This window comes from Malus domestica, chromosome 08 (assembly GCF_042453785.1).
Source record: "Malus domestica chromosome 08, GDT2T_hap1".
Classification (NCBI taxonomy): domain Eukaryota; kingdom Viridiplantae; phylum Streptophyta; class Magnoliopsida; order Rosales; family Rosaceae; genus Malus; species Malus domestica.
The window spans coordinates 30649922-30668368 of NC_091668.1; the positions used below are offsets into that span (position 1 = coordinate 30649922).

At 36.4% G+C, this 18447-nt stretch overlaps 2 protein-coding genes across 4 annotated transcripts; one reads left to right on the top strand and one right to left on the bottom strand.

Moving 5' to 3' along the window:
* The first annotated feature begins 3682 nt into the window (after positions 1 to 3682).
* LOC103421429 (uncharacterized) lies at positions 3683 to 10324 on the top strand. Of its 2 annotated transcripts, none has more exons than XM_029107443.2 (15): positions 3683 to 4069; positions 4510 to 4629; positions 4738 to 4797; positions 4892 to 4993; positions 6162 to 6245; positions 6326 to 6444; positions 6559 to 6660; positions 6955 to 7071; positions 8415 to 8480; positions 8581 to 8647; positions 8931 to 8984; positions 9071 to 9160; positions 9417 to 9464; positions 9571 to 9609; positions 9756 to 10324. In XM_029107443.2, exons 1-15 carry the CDS (start codon positions 4058 to 4060, stop codon positions 9861 to 9863), a joined length of 1188 nt encoding a protein of 395 aa, XP_028963276.2. In that variant the 5' UTR covers positions 3683 to 4057; the 3' UTR covers positions 9864 to 10324. The 2 variants fall into 2 exon arrangements, with proteins under 2 accessions (XP_028963276.2, XP_028963275.2); XM_029107442.2 differs by having other exon boundaries at positions 3758 to 4069; positions 4489 to 4629.
* Positions 10325 to 11023: 699 nt separating this feature from the next.
* Positions 11024 to 14923, bottom strand: LOC103421404 (ETHYLENE INSENSITIVE 3-like 1 protein). 2 transcript variants are annotated; one of them, XM_008359435.4, is made up of 2 exons: positions 14741 to 14923; positions 11024 to 13593 (listed from the first exon to the last, which is right to left on the bottom strand). In XM_008359435.4, exon 2 carries the CDS (start codon positions 13394 to 13396, stop codon positions 11519 to 11521), a length of 1878 nt encoding a protein of 625 aa, XP_008357657.3. In that variant the 5' UTR covers positions 13397 to 13593; positions 14741 to 14923; the 3' UTR covers positions 11024 to 11518.
* Between the last annotated feature and the right edge of the window lie 3524 nt (positions 14924 to 18447).

The following is an 18447-nucleotide window of genomic DNA, read 5'->3' on the forward strand; positions in this document are numbered from 1 at the left end:
AACGAGAGAAAGGTAGAAAGCTAAGACTCGGAACCTACCCCAAGTCACCTTAATCTCATTCAAAAAAATAAAACTAGGTTAGAGAACAAGGGAGGTCATCCTTGTTTAAAGAGTTGATAACAAATTAGTTATGAACTCGTTATCTTCAAAATTTGAACTCAAAAACTCTTACTTAGTTACAATTAAAGAAGAACAGCATTTGAAAAATGCAAGCGCATCCAAAACTGTGTTAATTGAGTTAAGCGATGATGGTGGGGGTGTTGGAATATATTAGTATTTTAGGTATTATTTTGTTTGAGTTTTCTTATAAGTTTAGTTTGGGTATAGCCTGTTAGCATTAGGGTTAGGGTTAGTTTATTATAAATAGAGTGCTTTGTTATTCATTAGAAAAAAAAGTTAGTCACAATGTAGCCTATTAGGGTTTTGTAGTCTTTCCGGCATTCTCGTTTGTTTAATAATATTCTTATTATTTTGTTAGTCTCGTTCGTTGCGCACTCTGATATTCAACTTGGTATCAGAGCGGGTTCGATCCTTAGGGTTCAATCCGTTCTCGTTGGTATCAATTTGTTTGTATCAGTTTTGTTTCCGTCATCTTCCGTTGTTTGTGTTTTCGTTTTAGATTTGTTAGTTGGTATTGATTGTTTGCAAGAAAAAAAAAAGAAAATAGAGAGGATCTTGCTGCTGCTGTTTGTTTGCACAGAAGAAAAAAAGAAAAAAAGAAAGGTTCTGCTGTTTGTTCGCATGAAAGAAAAAAAAAATGGGAAGGAAGGAAATGATAGAAAAAACAAAGCAAAAAGAGAAGGAAAAAGAAAAACAATTGTTTGCTGTTAGTTTAAACAAAAAATAAATGGTTATCCTATTATGAGGTCTTTGTTTTGAAGTTTGGGTATCTGCTGTTGCCGTTCGCAATGAATTCTCAAGTTGCTAGAATATTTTTGACGTTGTTCATTTGTTGGTACAATTGAAATATGGAAATCTCGTTCGTTTAGTGACGGGTTCTCTCCATACTCTCAACACTAGCCAGTTTGAACCAGAACCAGCTTGCCAGTCAAGTCAAGAATCAAGTCAAGTCAAGTTTGCATGTCTGTCAGTCCGCCTAATGGATTCAGTCCGCATCTGCTTGTTTGCAAACTCATGTCGTATACCGCCATGAGTTGGATGGGGGGTGTTGGAATATATTAGTATTTTAGGTATTATTTTGTTTGAGTTTTCTTATAAGTTTAGTTTGGGTATAGCCTGTTAGCATTAGGGTTAGGGTTAGTTTATTATAAATAGAGTGTTTTGTTATTCATTAGAAAAAAAGCTAGTCACAATGTAGCCTATTAGGGTTTTGTAGTCGTTCCGGCATTCTCGTTTGTTTAATAATATTCTTATTATTTTGTTAGTTTCGTTCGTTGCGCACTCTGATATTCAACTGAAGATGTAAACGATGAAGTTATGGCACCTGCACCAGATTTGAATGGTGGTAGACTGATTGAGTAGTTAGGGTTATTCTTTTCAATTCTTTTTCTTCTCTTTAATGTAAATTAGTGTAAACAAATATCGCATCTAAAAAAAATCCAAATAGATTCCAAGCAAGCACTCTGATTGATTTTTGGGTCAAGAAGTGATTGCACAAGTCGAATTTGGAAGTGGGGAGGCCATGATTAAAAAGTTGCATTAACGCGAAAATGATGGCATGTGTTTGTTGGCCATGATTAAAAAACCACGAGTGGATATAATAATCATTTATGCAAAGGGATTAGTTGGTTTCGGCAGTTCATTTTTTTCGAGATCGAGAAGACTCACATAAGCATTTTAACCTCTTTTAATAACCATCGTGTATTCACATGCGTTAAGAATCAAACTTGGGAAATAGCATGTGAAACATGTGTTTGGAATTCGTCCCAAACCACTAGATATGATAATGATTTCACATATTTGATAATCAAAACAAATTAAAATCATTAGTTGGTTTACCTTAATGTTTCGATAAACAAAAAAAAAAAAGTTATACATAGGATGATGGTTCATGCCCAATTGGAATTCATGTAATATCTTTTGTTTTGTATTCGTTTTTTTATAAATAAAATGATATGTTTACATTAAGGGGTGGAGAATTTGAGCTAAGTAGACAATGATAACCATAATAGTTTTGTGTGGATCTTGTCATCCACGGAAGTTAAATTTAAGACATTTTATTTGTAATTGAATATGTATATGTGTATGACTGGACCATAGTGCTAAATAATTATTAATAATTGTTTTGTTTAGAGAATTTCATGTCATCCCAACTTAATGAAGTTTTCAATTTCAATGTTAATGTAGATAAGATGATCCCATGTCATTCATTGGCTAACTTGTTTATTAAGCATGTGATATTTGTTCAAGTTCACTCCTTTATATCAAACTAAAATTATGATACAAAAAATTACATTATTCACACTTCTTACCAACAAAAATATAATTGCTTCTTTGCTTCATTTGTACTATAGTTTATGATTGCTCAAATCCCTACCACTTATTCTCAGGTTCGATTTTTATAGATAGTGAGCTCAATACTCAATTATGGTTGGTCAACCAGAAAGATTTTCAATGTTTTCAAAACACGGGACGACAGAACACCACATGTTATTATACAATTAGAGGAAAGTTTTTTTTTTCTTTTTTTTCCCCAATGTCCTCTAATTGTTTAAGGACATGTGGTGTTTCCCCTTATTCCGAGCATTAAAATATCGTTATATTAAAATAAAACTGTAACACGTGAATTCTCAATTAATTTTGTATCAGTTAAAATATATAGTTTTATAGCAACTAACTTAATTTTTTGGACTAAAATGCCAAATTTTTCTTCGACTTCCTTTTAATAATAATTCTCTTTCTAAATCGAATTCTTTATGCACGTTTCTTTTAATTCTGGGAAAACAGAAAAGAGAATGACACTTGTTGGCAAGGTAAGGCGAGTAGAAGTGTAAAGCTAGACGAGCGAGTAGAAGTTTGGCAAGTGGTGCCGCGTTTTCCTTCCCACAGCAAACATTCCCGCGTATAAAAGCACTTTCTCGCGGCGTACGATTCGGCTTCCAAGTCTTTCCACTCATCATTTCTTCAATTTAATCAAATTTATAATTAATTAATAAGATTTTTTAACAACAAAAACTCATATCTAACTTTTTTTTGTTAACAGGAGTGAGTGGCTCAGTCTAACAGTGTTTAGTAATAATGTGGTTTAAATTTGTCTTGGTAAGAATCGAATCTGAAACTTTTCACTTACAAGTAAAAAAAATAATATTAGACCGTAATACTAAATGGTCATATCTAACTACTTATTAACAAAATTTTAACGGTAAAGAAATTGTAAAAATAAAAAATAAAATAATGACAATATAGTAAATTAAACACAAAATAATATTACTAATTTTTTTTTTTAAAAGCTCACAGCCGAATAATATCAGTAGCCTATTTTTTTTTCTTCCACATATTTATCTTAAATAAAATAAACTTGTAGTAATGAAATAGTATTGAGAAACAATTATAAAAAATACGAACATTTTCTCGTTTTAAAATAATCATAGAAAAATTTTAACGGCTATTTTATATTTTAATATTTTCGCAATTGTTTTTAAACTTTAAATGCACATGGCTTGCATGTGTACAATTCTTATTTTAATTTAATTTATACCCACTTCCTTGTCTCTTCTTCTCCTCTCTTCCAATACAATAATTAATTCCAATTATTTATTTGTTTATTTATTTATTTATCGGTCCTCTGTCTCCGTCTGTGTCTCCCTTTTCTGTCTGCTTCTTCACTGGGTTTTGATTCGAAAAGTGAAGGCGCTGGGTGTTTTGCTTCTGGGATATCGACACCGCTTCATAAGGCTGGCACGCGTGTCTTTTGGCATATTACTGTATACTGTTTATTTGGGTGTCCAAAGACTCCATCTTTTTCTTCCCAATTCCTTTCTTTACTTTCAGACTTTGTGTTGCAAAATCCAAGACCCAAACAACTTGTCCTTTCAACTTCTTCTTCTTCTTCTTCCTCTTCCTCTTCTTTTCAGAGTTCCCTAAAGTTGCTGCACAAATGATCAACCCTGTAAGCCTCCCTCTCTCTCTCTCTCTCTCTCTCTCTCTCTCTCTCTCTTGTTTGATTCTACTTAACTGTGAGTTTTTGAGACGGAGTTGTGATTCTCTTGGATTAAAGTTGTAGGCTTGCAGCACATTAACTTGAAAAGTTACTGGGGATCGCGAGAGTTGTATTGCTATATTGAAATTGACAATGTTTGGGGGAAACTTACGGTTTCTTGTCTTTTAACTGCCTAGAGTTGAAAATAATTTCTTGGGCTAAGAAATGAATTCTTTTGCATCGATTTTATTTCGGATTATGGAAGAATGTTTATGAATAGCTGCGCAGTGAAATGTCTCCTATTTTCGTTCTTACTTCATCTGCTAACGACCCCCATGAAGGCTTGATGGGATCAAATGTGATACAATGTGACTAACATTTATGACTAGTTTCCTCATTGTTTTTGTCAGGCCGCTGCGCTGTCGGACCCGAAGAATAGGTCATTCTACTGCAGTCTCTTCCTTGTAGCTTCTTTGATCTGCGGGGCTTACTTCATCGGTGGTGCAACCATTGCTCACGAGTACAAGGAAGTATGTCTGTTTTTTTGGTTCTTCAAGTTGTGTGCACCTTTTACTTTTGTTCTGCAGATTCTGTATTACCTTTTATCAATTAAATGGTCCCGGAAATCTTTCTTGCAGAAATTAACAAGATGGAAAGTGGTCTACAATAGGCAGAATACAAATTTTCATACGTGCAGGGTTTGCATCTTACCGGGAATATTAAGTGTGTTTTTTTTTTTATGGCATCTGAAGTTACTTCTATTGCTGAATTTGTTTTCCTTTTCATCTTCAGAATCGTTGCCAACCTTCAGGGAGTGAGGCATTACCGGAAGGAATTATTGCCAAAACATCGGACTTGGAACCGCTGCCTCTATGGGGTTCATCTGTGAAAAATGTATGCGAGGCTATGGCGAGTTTTACTTGAATACTAGATTCATTCCATTTATGAAACTATATAGTTCTTTCTTGTTAATTGATAAATGATAATGCATACTTATCCTTTGTATGAGAAGCACGGGTTCATGTTGCTAAGTAGTTTTTTATCCCCTGTCTTCCGTCTGTCTTTTATGTATCATTTAACTAAGTCGAGAGCATATTAGTATGTTGGAAGCATCTTAACTGGATTGACATGTTTTGTTAAACTTTACATGGTCCTAAAGCTAGTGAAATTTGTTTTCTTTGACATCTGTCTGAAGTCCTGAACATTGTTTTATTATAAGTTTCATCGCCAATGTAATGCAGGTTGTTGTTTACAAAAATGGTAATTTCAAATGTAAAGACATAGCTCTAAAATGAAATGAACTGTTGCAGGTCCCTTTTTTCTCTAGGATATTGGCGGGTGTATACTATCGACGTACTTATTACTCATTCATTTTGGTAACGTACCTTGGTTTTAGATGCAAACTCTCATCATACCTTGCTTAGCAACCTCCGATAAAAGGCCCCGATTGATAATTATTCATTTTTTTAGTTTTAGTTTTCACTTTCTGTGATTGAGATATGAGGGACGGATATGGGGAAAATGAGGGATGAAGAAGAATGATGGGATGAGAGGGAAAGAAATAAAGAAGCATGAATGTAAACAATTCTTTAAAGTTAAAACAACTTAGCATTTGTTTTGTATGCCTTTTGCATTTGTTCTACATATCTACCAGCTTAAAATGGTTTTGCTTGACTGGTTGTTTCCTGAACAAAATTGCTTGTGGCATCTACTGTCCTATTAAATTAAACATGCTCTTGCATCTGTTTGCTTTGATGCAAATCATTCTCAATAGACTGCAAAATATTGAGAGGGTTAGGGGTAAGAGGAGCGAAAAGGGTTTTCCATGAGATGGGAAATGAAAATAATAGCCCCATAGAAATTTCTTTGGGACTTTTTGTACAAATAAGAATGTTTGAAATTTCTAGTTTAGGGACATAAATTCTTGCTTCCACCTGGTTCATTCCTATTAATATTTGTTATCTACAATGGTATACAATAAAATGTGTTTCTGCGCATATATATTTCTTTTATTCTTTTAGGGTGTTCATACTGCCTAAAATTTGCAAAATTCTTGTTTCAGGAAAACTCAAAACCTTCTAAGAGCTTGCTGGCAATTGCAGTTGGAATAAGGCAGAAAGAAATAGTGGACAAAATTGTCAAAAAGGTAGTGATATAATTGGCTCATACCCTTCACATTACAATATTCTATCCATATTATGATAAACATCTGCTGTTGTATTGCAGTTTCTATCAAGTGATTTCGTTGTTATGCTTTTTCATTATGATGGTGCGGTGGATAAATGGAGGGATTTACCTTGGAGTGATCGTGCCATACACGTGTCTGTGATGAATCAAACAAAATGGTAAATGTTATTCTCTCACATGGTCACTTGAACTGTAGCTAGTTACCTTTGGGCAGGAATACTCTATACATTTGTGGATAACATTTTAATGAAACATATTGTATGATGACATAGGTGGTTCGCCAAACGTTTCCTGCATCCAGATATAGTTTCCGAGTACAAATATATTTTTCTTTGGGATGAGGACCTTGGAGTTGAGAATTTTAACCCAAAACGGTAACCAATGGCATTTTTTATTTTTTTAGAATAATCTTGGAATTGTGAGCACCTATGCATGCGTTTACACTTTACAAATGCCAAATGAAAACTAAATAAGAGCCCTCCATTCACAAATATTAAAATATATGTTTATTTTCAATTATAAACTGGGTGCAGAGCTATTGTAGCAACTGGAATATGAAATGTTGTAATCAAGTCATTCAGTAGTAATGTTTCACAGATAAGAAAATAGAAAACCGATTTGATATCACGTAGAGACGTAATGCATTGTGTTTGGAACATGTCCTGCAGTTATGTATCCATTATTCAGGAAGAGGGACTTGAAATATCACAGCCAGCACTTGATCCTGACAAGTCAGAGGTGTATCATCCAATCACTGCACGTGTGAAGAAATCAAAAGTGCACAGGTCAGTGTAGTATATTTTCTTGAATGTGGATTTCCTGTGGTAACTTCACTGTCTAATATACGTAGAGACCAATGTAGTTTAGGACTCTTAGTCCTTGGGTTCCATCCTTGGTTTAAACGTTATGCCAATCTCTAAATACATTGTTTGAAAGTTGAGGAACAAGAATGCCAAATGCTGATTGGGGTTTTGTTAATAAAAATTCCACTTTTTACCCATCCGTATCTTCATTCAGAAACTAAATTTCCTACTTGAATTATATATGTAATGTACTTCAGCTCAGCTAGGCTAACACACACAAAAGCATTATTGTTAAACTCTTCGAAGAAAAGTTGTTGAGCAACACGTCACTCTTTGTAACACTCTAGGAATTGTATAGGAAAGTCAATGATCTTCTGAAACGAGGCCTCATCCTGTATTTACTTATTCCATGAAACACTTGTAGGATTCTGGATTATATGTAGCTCACTATTGTCTTACTGCCCCATGTAAAAGCCCACAGACTACCCATAACTAACAGCTAGAAGCTAATATTAACTAATCTAACTGCTCCTTCCCTATTGGTTAAAATCTTTGACATGGTCTACTGACTTGTTTTTTGCTTCCTTGGTAGATGACAGAGTATGAAACTTTGAACCGTTAGATTAATTTATTGTCACAGTTCCCTATAGGACCAAGGAGTATCATTTCTACTCTCTTGCTGCAACATACTAGATAAGGCATCAGGTTTACTTGAGGCTAAGTTATTTCATTCAACAAGTCAATAAAATTTAAACCCCTTAGGAGAAATGGCTGTTTTCTTGTCAGTGTAGAGAGAAATTTGTATTTCCTTGAATACGCACCAAATCTTAGTGCTCTGTAGTACAGTAACAGCTATTGTCATAAGACCGCTTTTAAATATTGTAGCACACTTTCTTTAGTTTAAAGTTGGGTGATATGTTGAATTCAATGAGTTCAGTGACGGGATGGATATTGTAGGACCTCTCCATTTTGGTTACCTGCATTGGCTTAGACCAAGACTGGCCCGATGGGTAATCATTGTGCAATTTCTGTGTAATTATCTAGTATACATAAATTTCATTTGGAGTTTTGTAGAGGGAGAACTGCGGTTGAATTGAGAGGAATGGCCAAACCATATATATTTGCTTTGTGTTCTTGTACTGTTGCTTTCTGTTCTCTTACTGTTGCTATGGTTTCTTTCATCAATTGCTTTCTGGCATAGCAACCATTTTGGGGTTTTATATAAACTTGTACTTCTCTTATTATAAATTTTCTTTTCGTCAATTTGGGATATCAAAACATACATAGAATTGAGTTTGATCCATCTTCGCCTAATTTTTCAACAGAAGGTTTCATAAGTATAAAGGCAGTGCAAGGTGTGACGACCATAGTTCTGCTCCTCCTTGTGCAGGGTAAGAAACTTCCTATCCGCTATTTTCTGTGTTGTAACTCGGATAAAGTACTTTTCTGAATAGTTTCCTTTCGGGTGTTTGGTATGTTCTGTTATAACAGTTGGGTGGAAATGATGGCACCTGTATTCTCAAGATCTGCATGGCAATGTGTATGGTACATGATCCAGGTACATAATCCTTACTAAACCAATACCAACCACCTTCACAGTGTGTTTACTTATTTTTGGTAGCGTACAACTATTTACGACATTATATAGATGAGTATGTGAAAATAGATTTCATCATTTATGCCCGCCAAATTTTTCATTAATGGTGACGCTGAATGATCCATGTAATTTAAACACAACAGAATACCTTGTAGTAGAAACAACCATTAAACGCAAAAGAATATTTTGGAGAATTTGTACTATTTGTAAGGAACTTTCTGGTGATTATTTATTATTCCTACAGAATGATCTGGTCCATGCATGGGGCCTGGATGTGCAGCTTGGTTATTGTGCACAAGTAAATTTTCCTGCCTTGTAGCTTTGTTTTTATTCTCTTGGTTATTGTGCACACGTACTTTGTGATAACCGAACTTTATGTTTCAGGGAGATCGAACACAAAACGTTGGTGTGGTTGACTCAGAGTATATAGTTCATCTTGGTCTTTCTACGCTCGGTGTCTCAGATGGCAATAAGGCAAGCATCATGGCATCTTGGGTCGTTTAACTATTTAAAATAGTAACGTTGAAGAATTGTCTTGATTGTTATTCCATACATCTATAGCAGATGCAACATCATTAGTGTGAAATACTTGGATTGATGCAATATGCAGTTTCTAAACATTTCAAACATGATTATTTATTTTGTTCTAGCAGGATAAGTTCGTCTATGTTCTTGACGTTTCATATCATTCTCTGACCTCTTTCTCTTTTCCTTCTGTTCACTTGCATAGGTGACTAATGGCCCGGATCCTTCTCAGAAAGGGGACTCGAAAGCATTGGTGTGTTCTGCATATTTTTCTCTATTTTCTTTTTCGTTCAATGTATTAGATTATTTATTGACCTATAACGTGAGTTCTGATGTGAGTTCATTATTTGTAATTTCAGGCACCATCTTCCTCGGATAAAGTCAATGATCGATCTAAAGTAAGCATTCTTAAACTGCTGTCCTGTTAAAATCGTGTATTTCTCCTCCGTGCACACCCATACGCATTTGTAGACGATGTAAACATTTTATCAATTCATATACATTGCTTGCAACTACTTATCTGGCGAATGCTATTTGTTGGCAGGTTAGGATGCAGTCCTTTATTGACATGCAGATCTTTAAGGAAAGATGGAGTGCTGCAGTAAAGGAGGATAAATGTTGGGTTGACCCATATCAACTATCAACAAACTGAAGCGAGCGTAAATTATATTTATAGGACATCCATCGCGCAAAATGCAAGGTCGATGGCCATCCTTGTGCAGACAACAGAAGTCACTGAAGCGTAACTGTGCATACATTTAGGCTTTAGCTTGTGAGGATATATATCGCAAGCGATGTATAAATTTTCGTGGTGACGCAAATTCATATCAAACAGCTGACGACAAACATTTCAAGACCGACATGGAAGCTGTGATGTGAAATTGACTCACCAATGTTGCATAGCTGGTGCCTGGTGAGACAATGCATTGTTGTACTCCAGGCAGGAAAGACAGGACCGGCTTTCGTGTTTGTGATTGTATCATCCGTTCATTGTAAATTTCATTTCGATGTGTGAAGACCGATTGATTTATTGATTGTTGATAACCTGTGTAAGGCCGTTCGGAATAATATTTAGAGTGAAGGAGGTTTAGAGCTTCTGTTTTGTTCTGCGAATTCGCTGTCTGTTTGTTGTTAGTTTATCTCAATTAAAATGCAGATATAAGATTGCATCTCAATGCCGAATGACGTGATTATGATATACAGAAAAAAATCTTTAGGGGCACGTAACGTCTGTGATAATAAATGGCTCTCGCACACGCGGGAGGCTGGTAATGACTAAAGGATCCCTCCTGCTCCAAACTTTCTGAAGATAAATTTTGATGGGTATGTTATAAATAATCATGCAGCCGCGGGTTTCGTTGTTAGAGATGCATTTTGGTTCTCCGATTGTTGCGGGGACTAGAAACTTGGGTGGTACTAGATACCGGTTGGCGGTTGCGAAAGTTGCAGCAGGGTGACTCCAAACTTGTCATTGACACAGTTAGACTCGATCTCTTGGTGGACGTGTTTTAGGGAGACGAATTTCCTAACGGATGCCATTACTAATGCGTACCATTCTGTTGATGAGCCAACTTTAAAAGTTATAATAACTTTAACCGTTTAATCAAATTTTAATAGTCCGAATCCCCGGACTTAGTGGATTAGGAGGAAGGGATCCCAGAAATCTAGCCGGCCATTGAAGTGGTGGCATCCCATACGCTGGTGACTCGTGCATTGCAGAATTTTTGTGCAATAGATCAACATAAATGGAGCTGATAGCAAGAACAGTTGAAATCAATCTCTTCCAAGGAAACAAGCAACAGGTACGGCTAGTTATATAAAAACCACCACATATATAGATGTCTTGTGTGTATACATTACAAAAACCACATGCCAACATCGACTTTAGCAACCGGAAAAATGTTTCCAACACTTCGACAAAAGCACGGAACAACAGATTGGGTTTTCCGGTCCTTTATTGGCTCTACTCGATACTGCAACTAGATATATACCTATACTTAGATGAGAAAGTTGCAGTACGAGAAACCCCCAAGTTCTCGAGGGTTTTAAACGTCTAACAAGTCCGGCGGATAAACACCCAGCCAAACATAACGAAGCTTATCTATTTGCCCAGGAACTGTGTAAACCAATCCCCACCCCACCCACGCCACCCCTAAACACAGACTTGGGATGTAACATATTATCAGTCATATAAACATCTAACACGTCCAAAAGATAAAAAGAGCAACTAAACTTGGAAAGAAGCTTTCACCTAAACAGCGTAACTCCAACAGGTAGACTGGAGCAGTCAACATAAGAAAGCCCACTTCATGGGAACCAGGGAGATGCATCTTGGTTCACCGGCGGGTCCATAGCATTATAACCAACGTGCGCCAAGTGAAAGGGGGAGTCAAATCTTATGTCGACATCTTCGCTGGAATTGTTTCCAAATGGAGACTCAAATGCCATCAACTGATCAAACTGAACTTCCGGGGATGAAAAGCCTGGATGAAGCATAAGCATGGGGGATGGTTCCGACATGTTCATGTTGCGTCCTATGTCCACGCCGTGACCAAACAAGTTATCATTCATTGGAAATTGATAGTTCGCCTGCTGCTGATTGCGATCATCTATAACATTAAGGTTTCCAGGATTGCAGTTCTTGTTCTGCTGAATATTACTATCATAGAATGACATAAGCTCCGATATCATTTTCTGCCCATCCTCAGCAACTCCAAGTCCTGAAGCATCAAACCTACCTGACTGGTTCACTGGTTGTTGAATTCCAAGTCCCGAATCATCAAACATACTTGACTGGTTCACTGGTTGATTTGCTGGTGTAGGTTGTTGAGCAATGGGTAGAGAGAAGCCCACAGGTGTCTCATTGTGAAGCTGAAAGCTTGACATTCCAAGCACTTGTGAAGAATTACTCCGGTGTGGACAATTCAACTGATGATTGTTTCTTGCAGTTATGTCAAGAAAGCCTAGGCGATAATCATGATACGGGCACTGCAGATATTCGCAGGTGTAAACCTTCTGATTTAACATCATTTGTGGCTCTTCAGCCAGCTGCTTCCTCTTTTGACCAAAATCGGAGTTGATCTCAATAAGCTCTCTCTTAATCTGAGGTCCCAGCCTCTCTCTTTGTCCAGTGGCTCCAATGTTGAAGTGATTAACAAGAGGTTTGCAATCCTCTATTTCAACATTTTCGTCATCATCAACCCCTTCGACATCATAATCACTAGTTCCACTGATTGCTAGAGAGTCATTCCCACCAGCAAATGGAGGTGGACATCTATCAGGATATAGCCTCCGGGCCAAAGCTTCCTCCTGGTTTAAAATGGCTAGCCAAGTGGCACTCTCCTTAGCAGTCATTTTGTCCTGCAAACATTTAGACTGACAAACAAGCTTGCGGATCTTGGCAATATCTGGGGACATGTGCTTTATCACAGCCGTGAGAACACCAACCTTCCAAGCCTTCTTCAGATCATGAGGCTTCTTGTATGGGGGAGGACCCTGATCCTTGGGCAGATTTAGTTGAGGCCACCATTCCTCATTACCAGTAGGCCACCAAGGTGGGGCAACACCCTTCTCCAACGGGAAACGTCTTTGGGGTGGATTGCAGTGCTGCATCAAAGCTGACAAAAGTGAACCAAGAGTGGTGTCTTGGAGCTCCTGCAAGGTGTGAGGAGTGGAGGCCACCGCACTGAAGTGTTCATTCTTCCCAGGGATTGAATGATCCGCCTGATACTTAGAAATGGCAGCTGGGCCATTACGATCAAATCTTACTTTTTCCTTCCACCATGCTCTCAGATTGTCAGAAGCGCCACTCACTGGTTTTCCTTTTTCAGGGATAATTCCATAAACAAAACCTTGAGCTTTGCAAACTTCCATCATTTTCAGCATATATTTCAGGATTCCATCTTGTGCCCGTGACATCTTCTTCCTCCGAGCTTGTTCCTGTGATTGACGCTGTCTTGCATTGTCAACTCCTTCCTTTCCCTTAGTTTGTTCTTTCAGCCTCTTCAATAGCATTCTATCTCTCCACATCCTCTTCTCGAGCTCATCAACATCCATTTCTTCATCACTATAATCCTCCTCTGCTGTCGCCTCTGGTTCATGCTCTGGAGCTGCATCCCCTTCCCCAGATGGAGCAGAAAGAAAGTCAAGATTATCACAGAAGCCCAACTCCTCAAAGATCCCCATTTAGCACTGACACAAACCACGTCAACTTCTCCGCCCTTCTCTCTTTTCTTTTCTTTTCTTTTTTTCCAAACTTCTCTGCCCTTCTCTCTCTCTGTAGAAGATTTCCAATCTTGTGCACAGTTATTAGCTTTAAAATTTCTGAGAGCCAAGGTTCACCAAGAAAGGATAAATCCTGAAAGTAAAGAAAATCAAATTTTCTGCAAAAGAAATAAATTTCAAATAACTCAGTTAATACCACAATTTTAGCAGATCATAGATCAGGTACATTGAACTAGCAAGTAATGACTTAAATTCGATGAAAGTAAAACCCAGGGAAAGTACATAATTTCATAAATACAATTAATCACAAACATAAAAAGTAGCACAATAAATTAGTCGAAACTGCTACCATAAATTAGAAGGGTATCAAACCCGCAACTAATTCAAGCAAGCAAACAAAGAAACGTAACGGAACTCCTTGTTTTCACATACAAAATGAAAAAGAAAAAGAAAATAAAAGAACCAAAGATAATCCCAACACATGGACATCATCACTACAAGAATATCCGAGAAAAAAAAGAAGAAGAAAACAACAAAAAGAAGATAAATATATCCACCAGCATCACGAAAATCAAAAGGTATTAGCAATAAAAACCAAATTTAAGTTACACGTAATACCCTGCAACTGCGAACGGACTAAAGCTGAACGAACAGAGCCAAGCACCTCCAGATCTACCATCTTCCAGATTCATTTTCTTTACAATAACACGTTATTAACGAGCATTGACAGAACCGAGTTTCCGGTCTTTTATTATTGTTTACACAAACTGACATATAGCTTATAACGCCGGTTTACAGCAAATATACCACCTATCTAAGCAACATGATTCACTTATTAATCCGTTTTCATCATTTAATATAAACCCAGAAATTGCGAGTAGCCGTCTTTTCGGATCTAAACGTTGTTTACGCATCAATCAATCCAGATCCAAACATATCATTTCCAAATTTTGCAAAACCAAATATTAAAACACAACAAAAAAAACCCCGGAAATAAAAATCAAACCGAAATTTAAAAAATATGGTAAACAGCAAGAAACACCAAACAAAACCCAGATAGAATCCATTACATATACTTGCAAATGAATAAGAGAGGAACCCTAGAGTGTAAGATACGGCAGTAGCACACAGATCAACCATCAAAAACCTTGAAAAGTCACTGAATTGAGAACAAATATATTTATTTATTAATTATGCAGACAAGAACAGATTAACCTAAACAATAAACAGAACAATCAGAAATGAAACAACTAGTTTTTATTTAAAAAAATTCAAAAAAAAAAAAAGAGTAGAAAATTAAGGTACCTGATTGATTGAAATCATGAGCTGGTAGGATGCATTGAAGCTCCTCAAGCACTCTCTGATTGTTCACAGAGAGAAAGAAGAGAGATTTTTTTTTTTTTTTTTTTTTTTTTTTTAGTCAGAGGAGAGAGAAGAAGAAACGAGAGAAGATAAAATGTTGGCTGGATAGCCCCAAGGGACAAGGATATGAAGTCTAAGCATCAGTGGACTTATTTAACTAGGGTTAGGTTAGCTTTTAACCGTGGTTAAGGTGTGGGGTAAACTCTTGGGTTACGTGTTACTTTGACATCATTTATACTATCCATCCTATATGTGAAATTAAATTATTTTCTTTTTATAATTTCTGTCTTATATTTTAAGTTTTACACATACAAAAATGCATATGAATTAAGAATGGAAGCAACGTGCCACCAAGAAGCCTTACGTATTGATAGATTTTTTAATGTGATCGGAACACGAGATTGTATAGCACGTGTTACTATACAAATAATGAGATATGTGTGTTAAAAAATTAATAATTTAAAAAATATAATTTTCCACCGCTTATATGAAAACATGTGGTGTACCAGCCGTGTTCTGATCACAATAAAAAATTTCTCTTACGCAAGGTCTATTGTCGAAGAGATTTTTCAGTATGACTGGAATACGGAGTCGTACATCACGTGTCACTATACAAATTGTGGGATATATGTGTTAAAAAGTTAATAACTTTCAAAATAAAACTTTCTACCATTTATATAAAAACACGCACACTCGTGTGTGTTCCGGTCAAAATGAAAAATTTTCTCCTATCATCGGTGCTATCCTGGAAATTGTGAAAATTAGGCTAAACCTGAGCTATCCTCTAGAATCAAGTCTGCCACTAAGTTTGGTGGTTCCTCAAACCACATCATTTCCTGCTGAACATCGAGACTTGCACTGCAACCCTGTGCGTCGCCTGGTTTGCTTCCCGTCGGACATGGCAGAAATCATATTGAGGGAACTCTTGAACAAAAGCTCAAACATCGTTAATGATTGGCCCCAGCAAAGAGTAATCCTCCCCGTTTATTTCATTGCAGCAATGGTGGCAAGGGAGCCTTCGTCGAAGATCACAACATTCTATTTATTTAATTGCAGTGATGGTGTTTTTTAGTTTGAAGATTTGGACAGATTGGAAGGGTCGCACCAATCATTAATTAATTACAATAAATGTTTTAAAACAATAAAAATTAGCATAACGTATTTAATAATGAATTAAAAAATTATTTGAAGGTACTGTCAAAACCATTGTTGCTGCCTTAATACTGATTTGAACATTTTGACATTCATTTAGAGATATTTTAATTGACTTTATTTTTCTTTGTGTGGGTCGGGTTTGACTTTGAACTTACTTTGAAGGTTTCACTTAGATTTTTTCTTTTTTCCCTTTTCCTCGTCAAATGATAGTCATTTAATAGAATTTGAATATAAATTGTTTACATCATTTCACTAATAATTTATTGGGGAAATTGCGTAGATTTTATCGAAATGTTCTTTTAACTGAGACACGTATCATTATTCAGTAGATTACAATGTTTTGCTTGATGTCTCCTTATTGCTTTGTAGCTTTAGCACTTTATACTTTGAAGTGACACTAATGTGTCTTTTTTGTATTATTTATGCCATGTGATGTTATTGGGTAATGATGAAGCCATAGAGGAGGTGCGTCCACACCTCTAGTAGTTGAAATCAACTTTTAAGAGTGAGAATATGTGCCTCTGGTTTCTTTGAACCTAGACAAAAACTTGCAATATCGTTTGTTGTTGGGCTGTGCAACACCTGCTACTGCTCGCACCAACCTACCATACTCAACACCCACTACCATTGTTTTAAAAATCCTCGTTAGTGCCGTCTAGGCGTTAGGTTGCTGGCTACCACCCCGATTAGTTTCTAATTGTTTGAAAATTAATAAAGTGCGTTTAGATCCGCTTAGGCGTCCGCCTAACCCGCATAGGTCGACACTCTCACTTAAACAAAAAAATAGATAACTTTCATTTTACATTTTTTTTTAACAAAAGATAAGAGGCTTGTTGAATACTTGGATGAATACTCATTATATGTTTATTCCCCACGTTTTCAGTATGTTTAATACATATTATTTTTTGTTGCAATTTATATATCTAAGACATATTCTAACTCTTGGAGTAAAACTCAAATTTTAGTTTCTAAACATCCCCCAACTTACTCCAACCCTTAGAGTAAATATGAGTTTTAACCAAGAACTCATTTATGAAGCAAATTTAAGCCATAATTGCCCCTGCCCACCATATATTAATGGTCCAAATTCCAACGGCTATCCTAGAAATGGTGAAAATTAGGCTAAACCTGAGCTATCCTCTAGAATCAAGTCTACCACTAAGTTTGGTGGTTCCTCAAACCACATCAATTCTTGCTGAACACCGAGACCTGCACTACAACCCTGTGCGCCGCCTGGTTTGCTTCCCGTCGGACATGGCAGAAATCATACTGAGGGAACTCTTGAACAAGAGCTCAAACATGTTAATGATTGGCCCCATCAAAAAGAGTAATCATCCCTGTTTATTTCATTGCAGCAATGGTGGCAAGGGAGCATCCGTGGAAGATCACAACATTCTGTTTATTTCATTGCAGCGATGGTGTTTTTTAGTTTGAAGAATTGGACGGATTGGAAGGGTCGCACCAATCACTAATTAATTACAATAAATGTTTTAAAACAATAAAAATTAGCATAACGTATTTAATAATGAATTAAAAAAATTATTTGAAGGTGCTGTCAAATTTGACGACAAGGGTGAGAGCTGTCATTCCATATCATGCCACGTCGGATTTGGCTTCTCGGTTGGAAACCATTGTTGCTATCTTTTATGACTGTTAATGCTGATTTGAACATTTTGAGACATCTCATTTAGAGATATTTTAACTGACTTTATTTTTATTTGCGTGGGTCGGGTCAAACTTACTTTGAAGGTTTCACTTAGATTTTTTTCTTTTTCCCGTTTCCTCGTCAAATGATTGTCGTTTAATAGAATTTGAATAGAAATTGTTTACATCATTTCACTAATAACTTATTGGGGAAATTACGTAAGATTTTATCGAAATATTCTTTTAACTGAGACCCATATCATTATTCAGTAGATTACAATGTTTTACTTGATGTCTCCTTGTTGCTTTATAGTTTTAGCACTTTATACTTTGAAATGACACTAATGTGTCTTTTTGTATTATTTATGCCATGTGATGTTATTAGGCAATGATGAAGCCATAGAGGAGGTGCGTCCACACCTCTAGTAGTTGAAATCAACTTTTGAGAGTGAGAATATGTCCCTCTGGTTTCTTTGAACCTAGACAAAAACTTGCAATGTCGTTTGTTGTTGGGCTGCGCAACACCCACGGTTGCTCGCACCAACCTGCCATACTCAACACCCACGACCATTGTTTTGAAAATCCTCGCTAGTACCGTCTAGGCGTTAGGTTGCTGATTACCACCCTGATTAGTTTCTAGACGTTTAAAAATTAATAAAGTGCGCCTAGATCCGCTTAGGCGTCTGTCTAACCTACATAGGTCGCAACTCTCACTTAGTCAGAAAATAGATAACTTTCATTTTGCATTTTTTTTTTAACAAAAGATAAGAGGCTTGTTGAATACTCATTATATGTTTATTCCCAATGTTTTTAGTATGTTTTAATATATATTATTGTTTGTTTTGCAATTT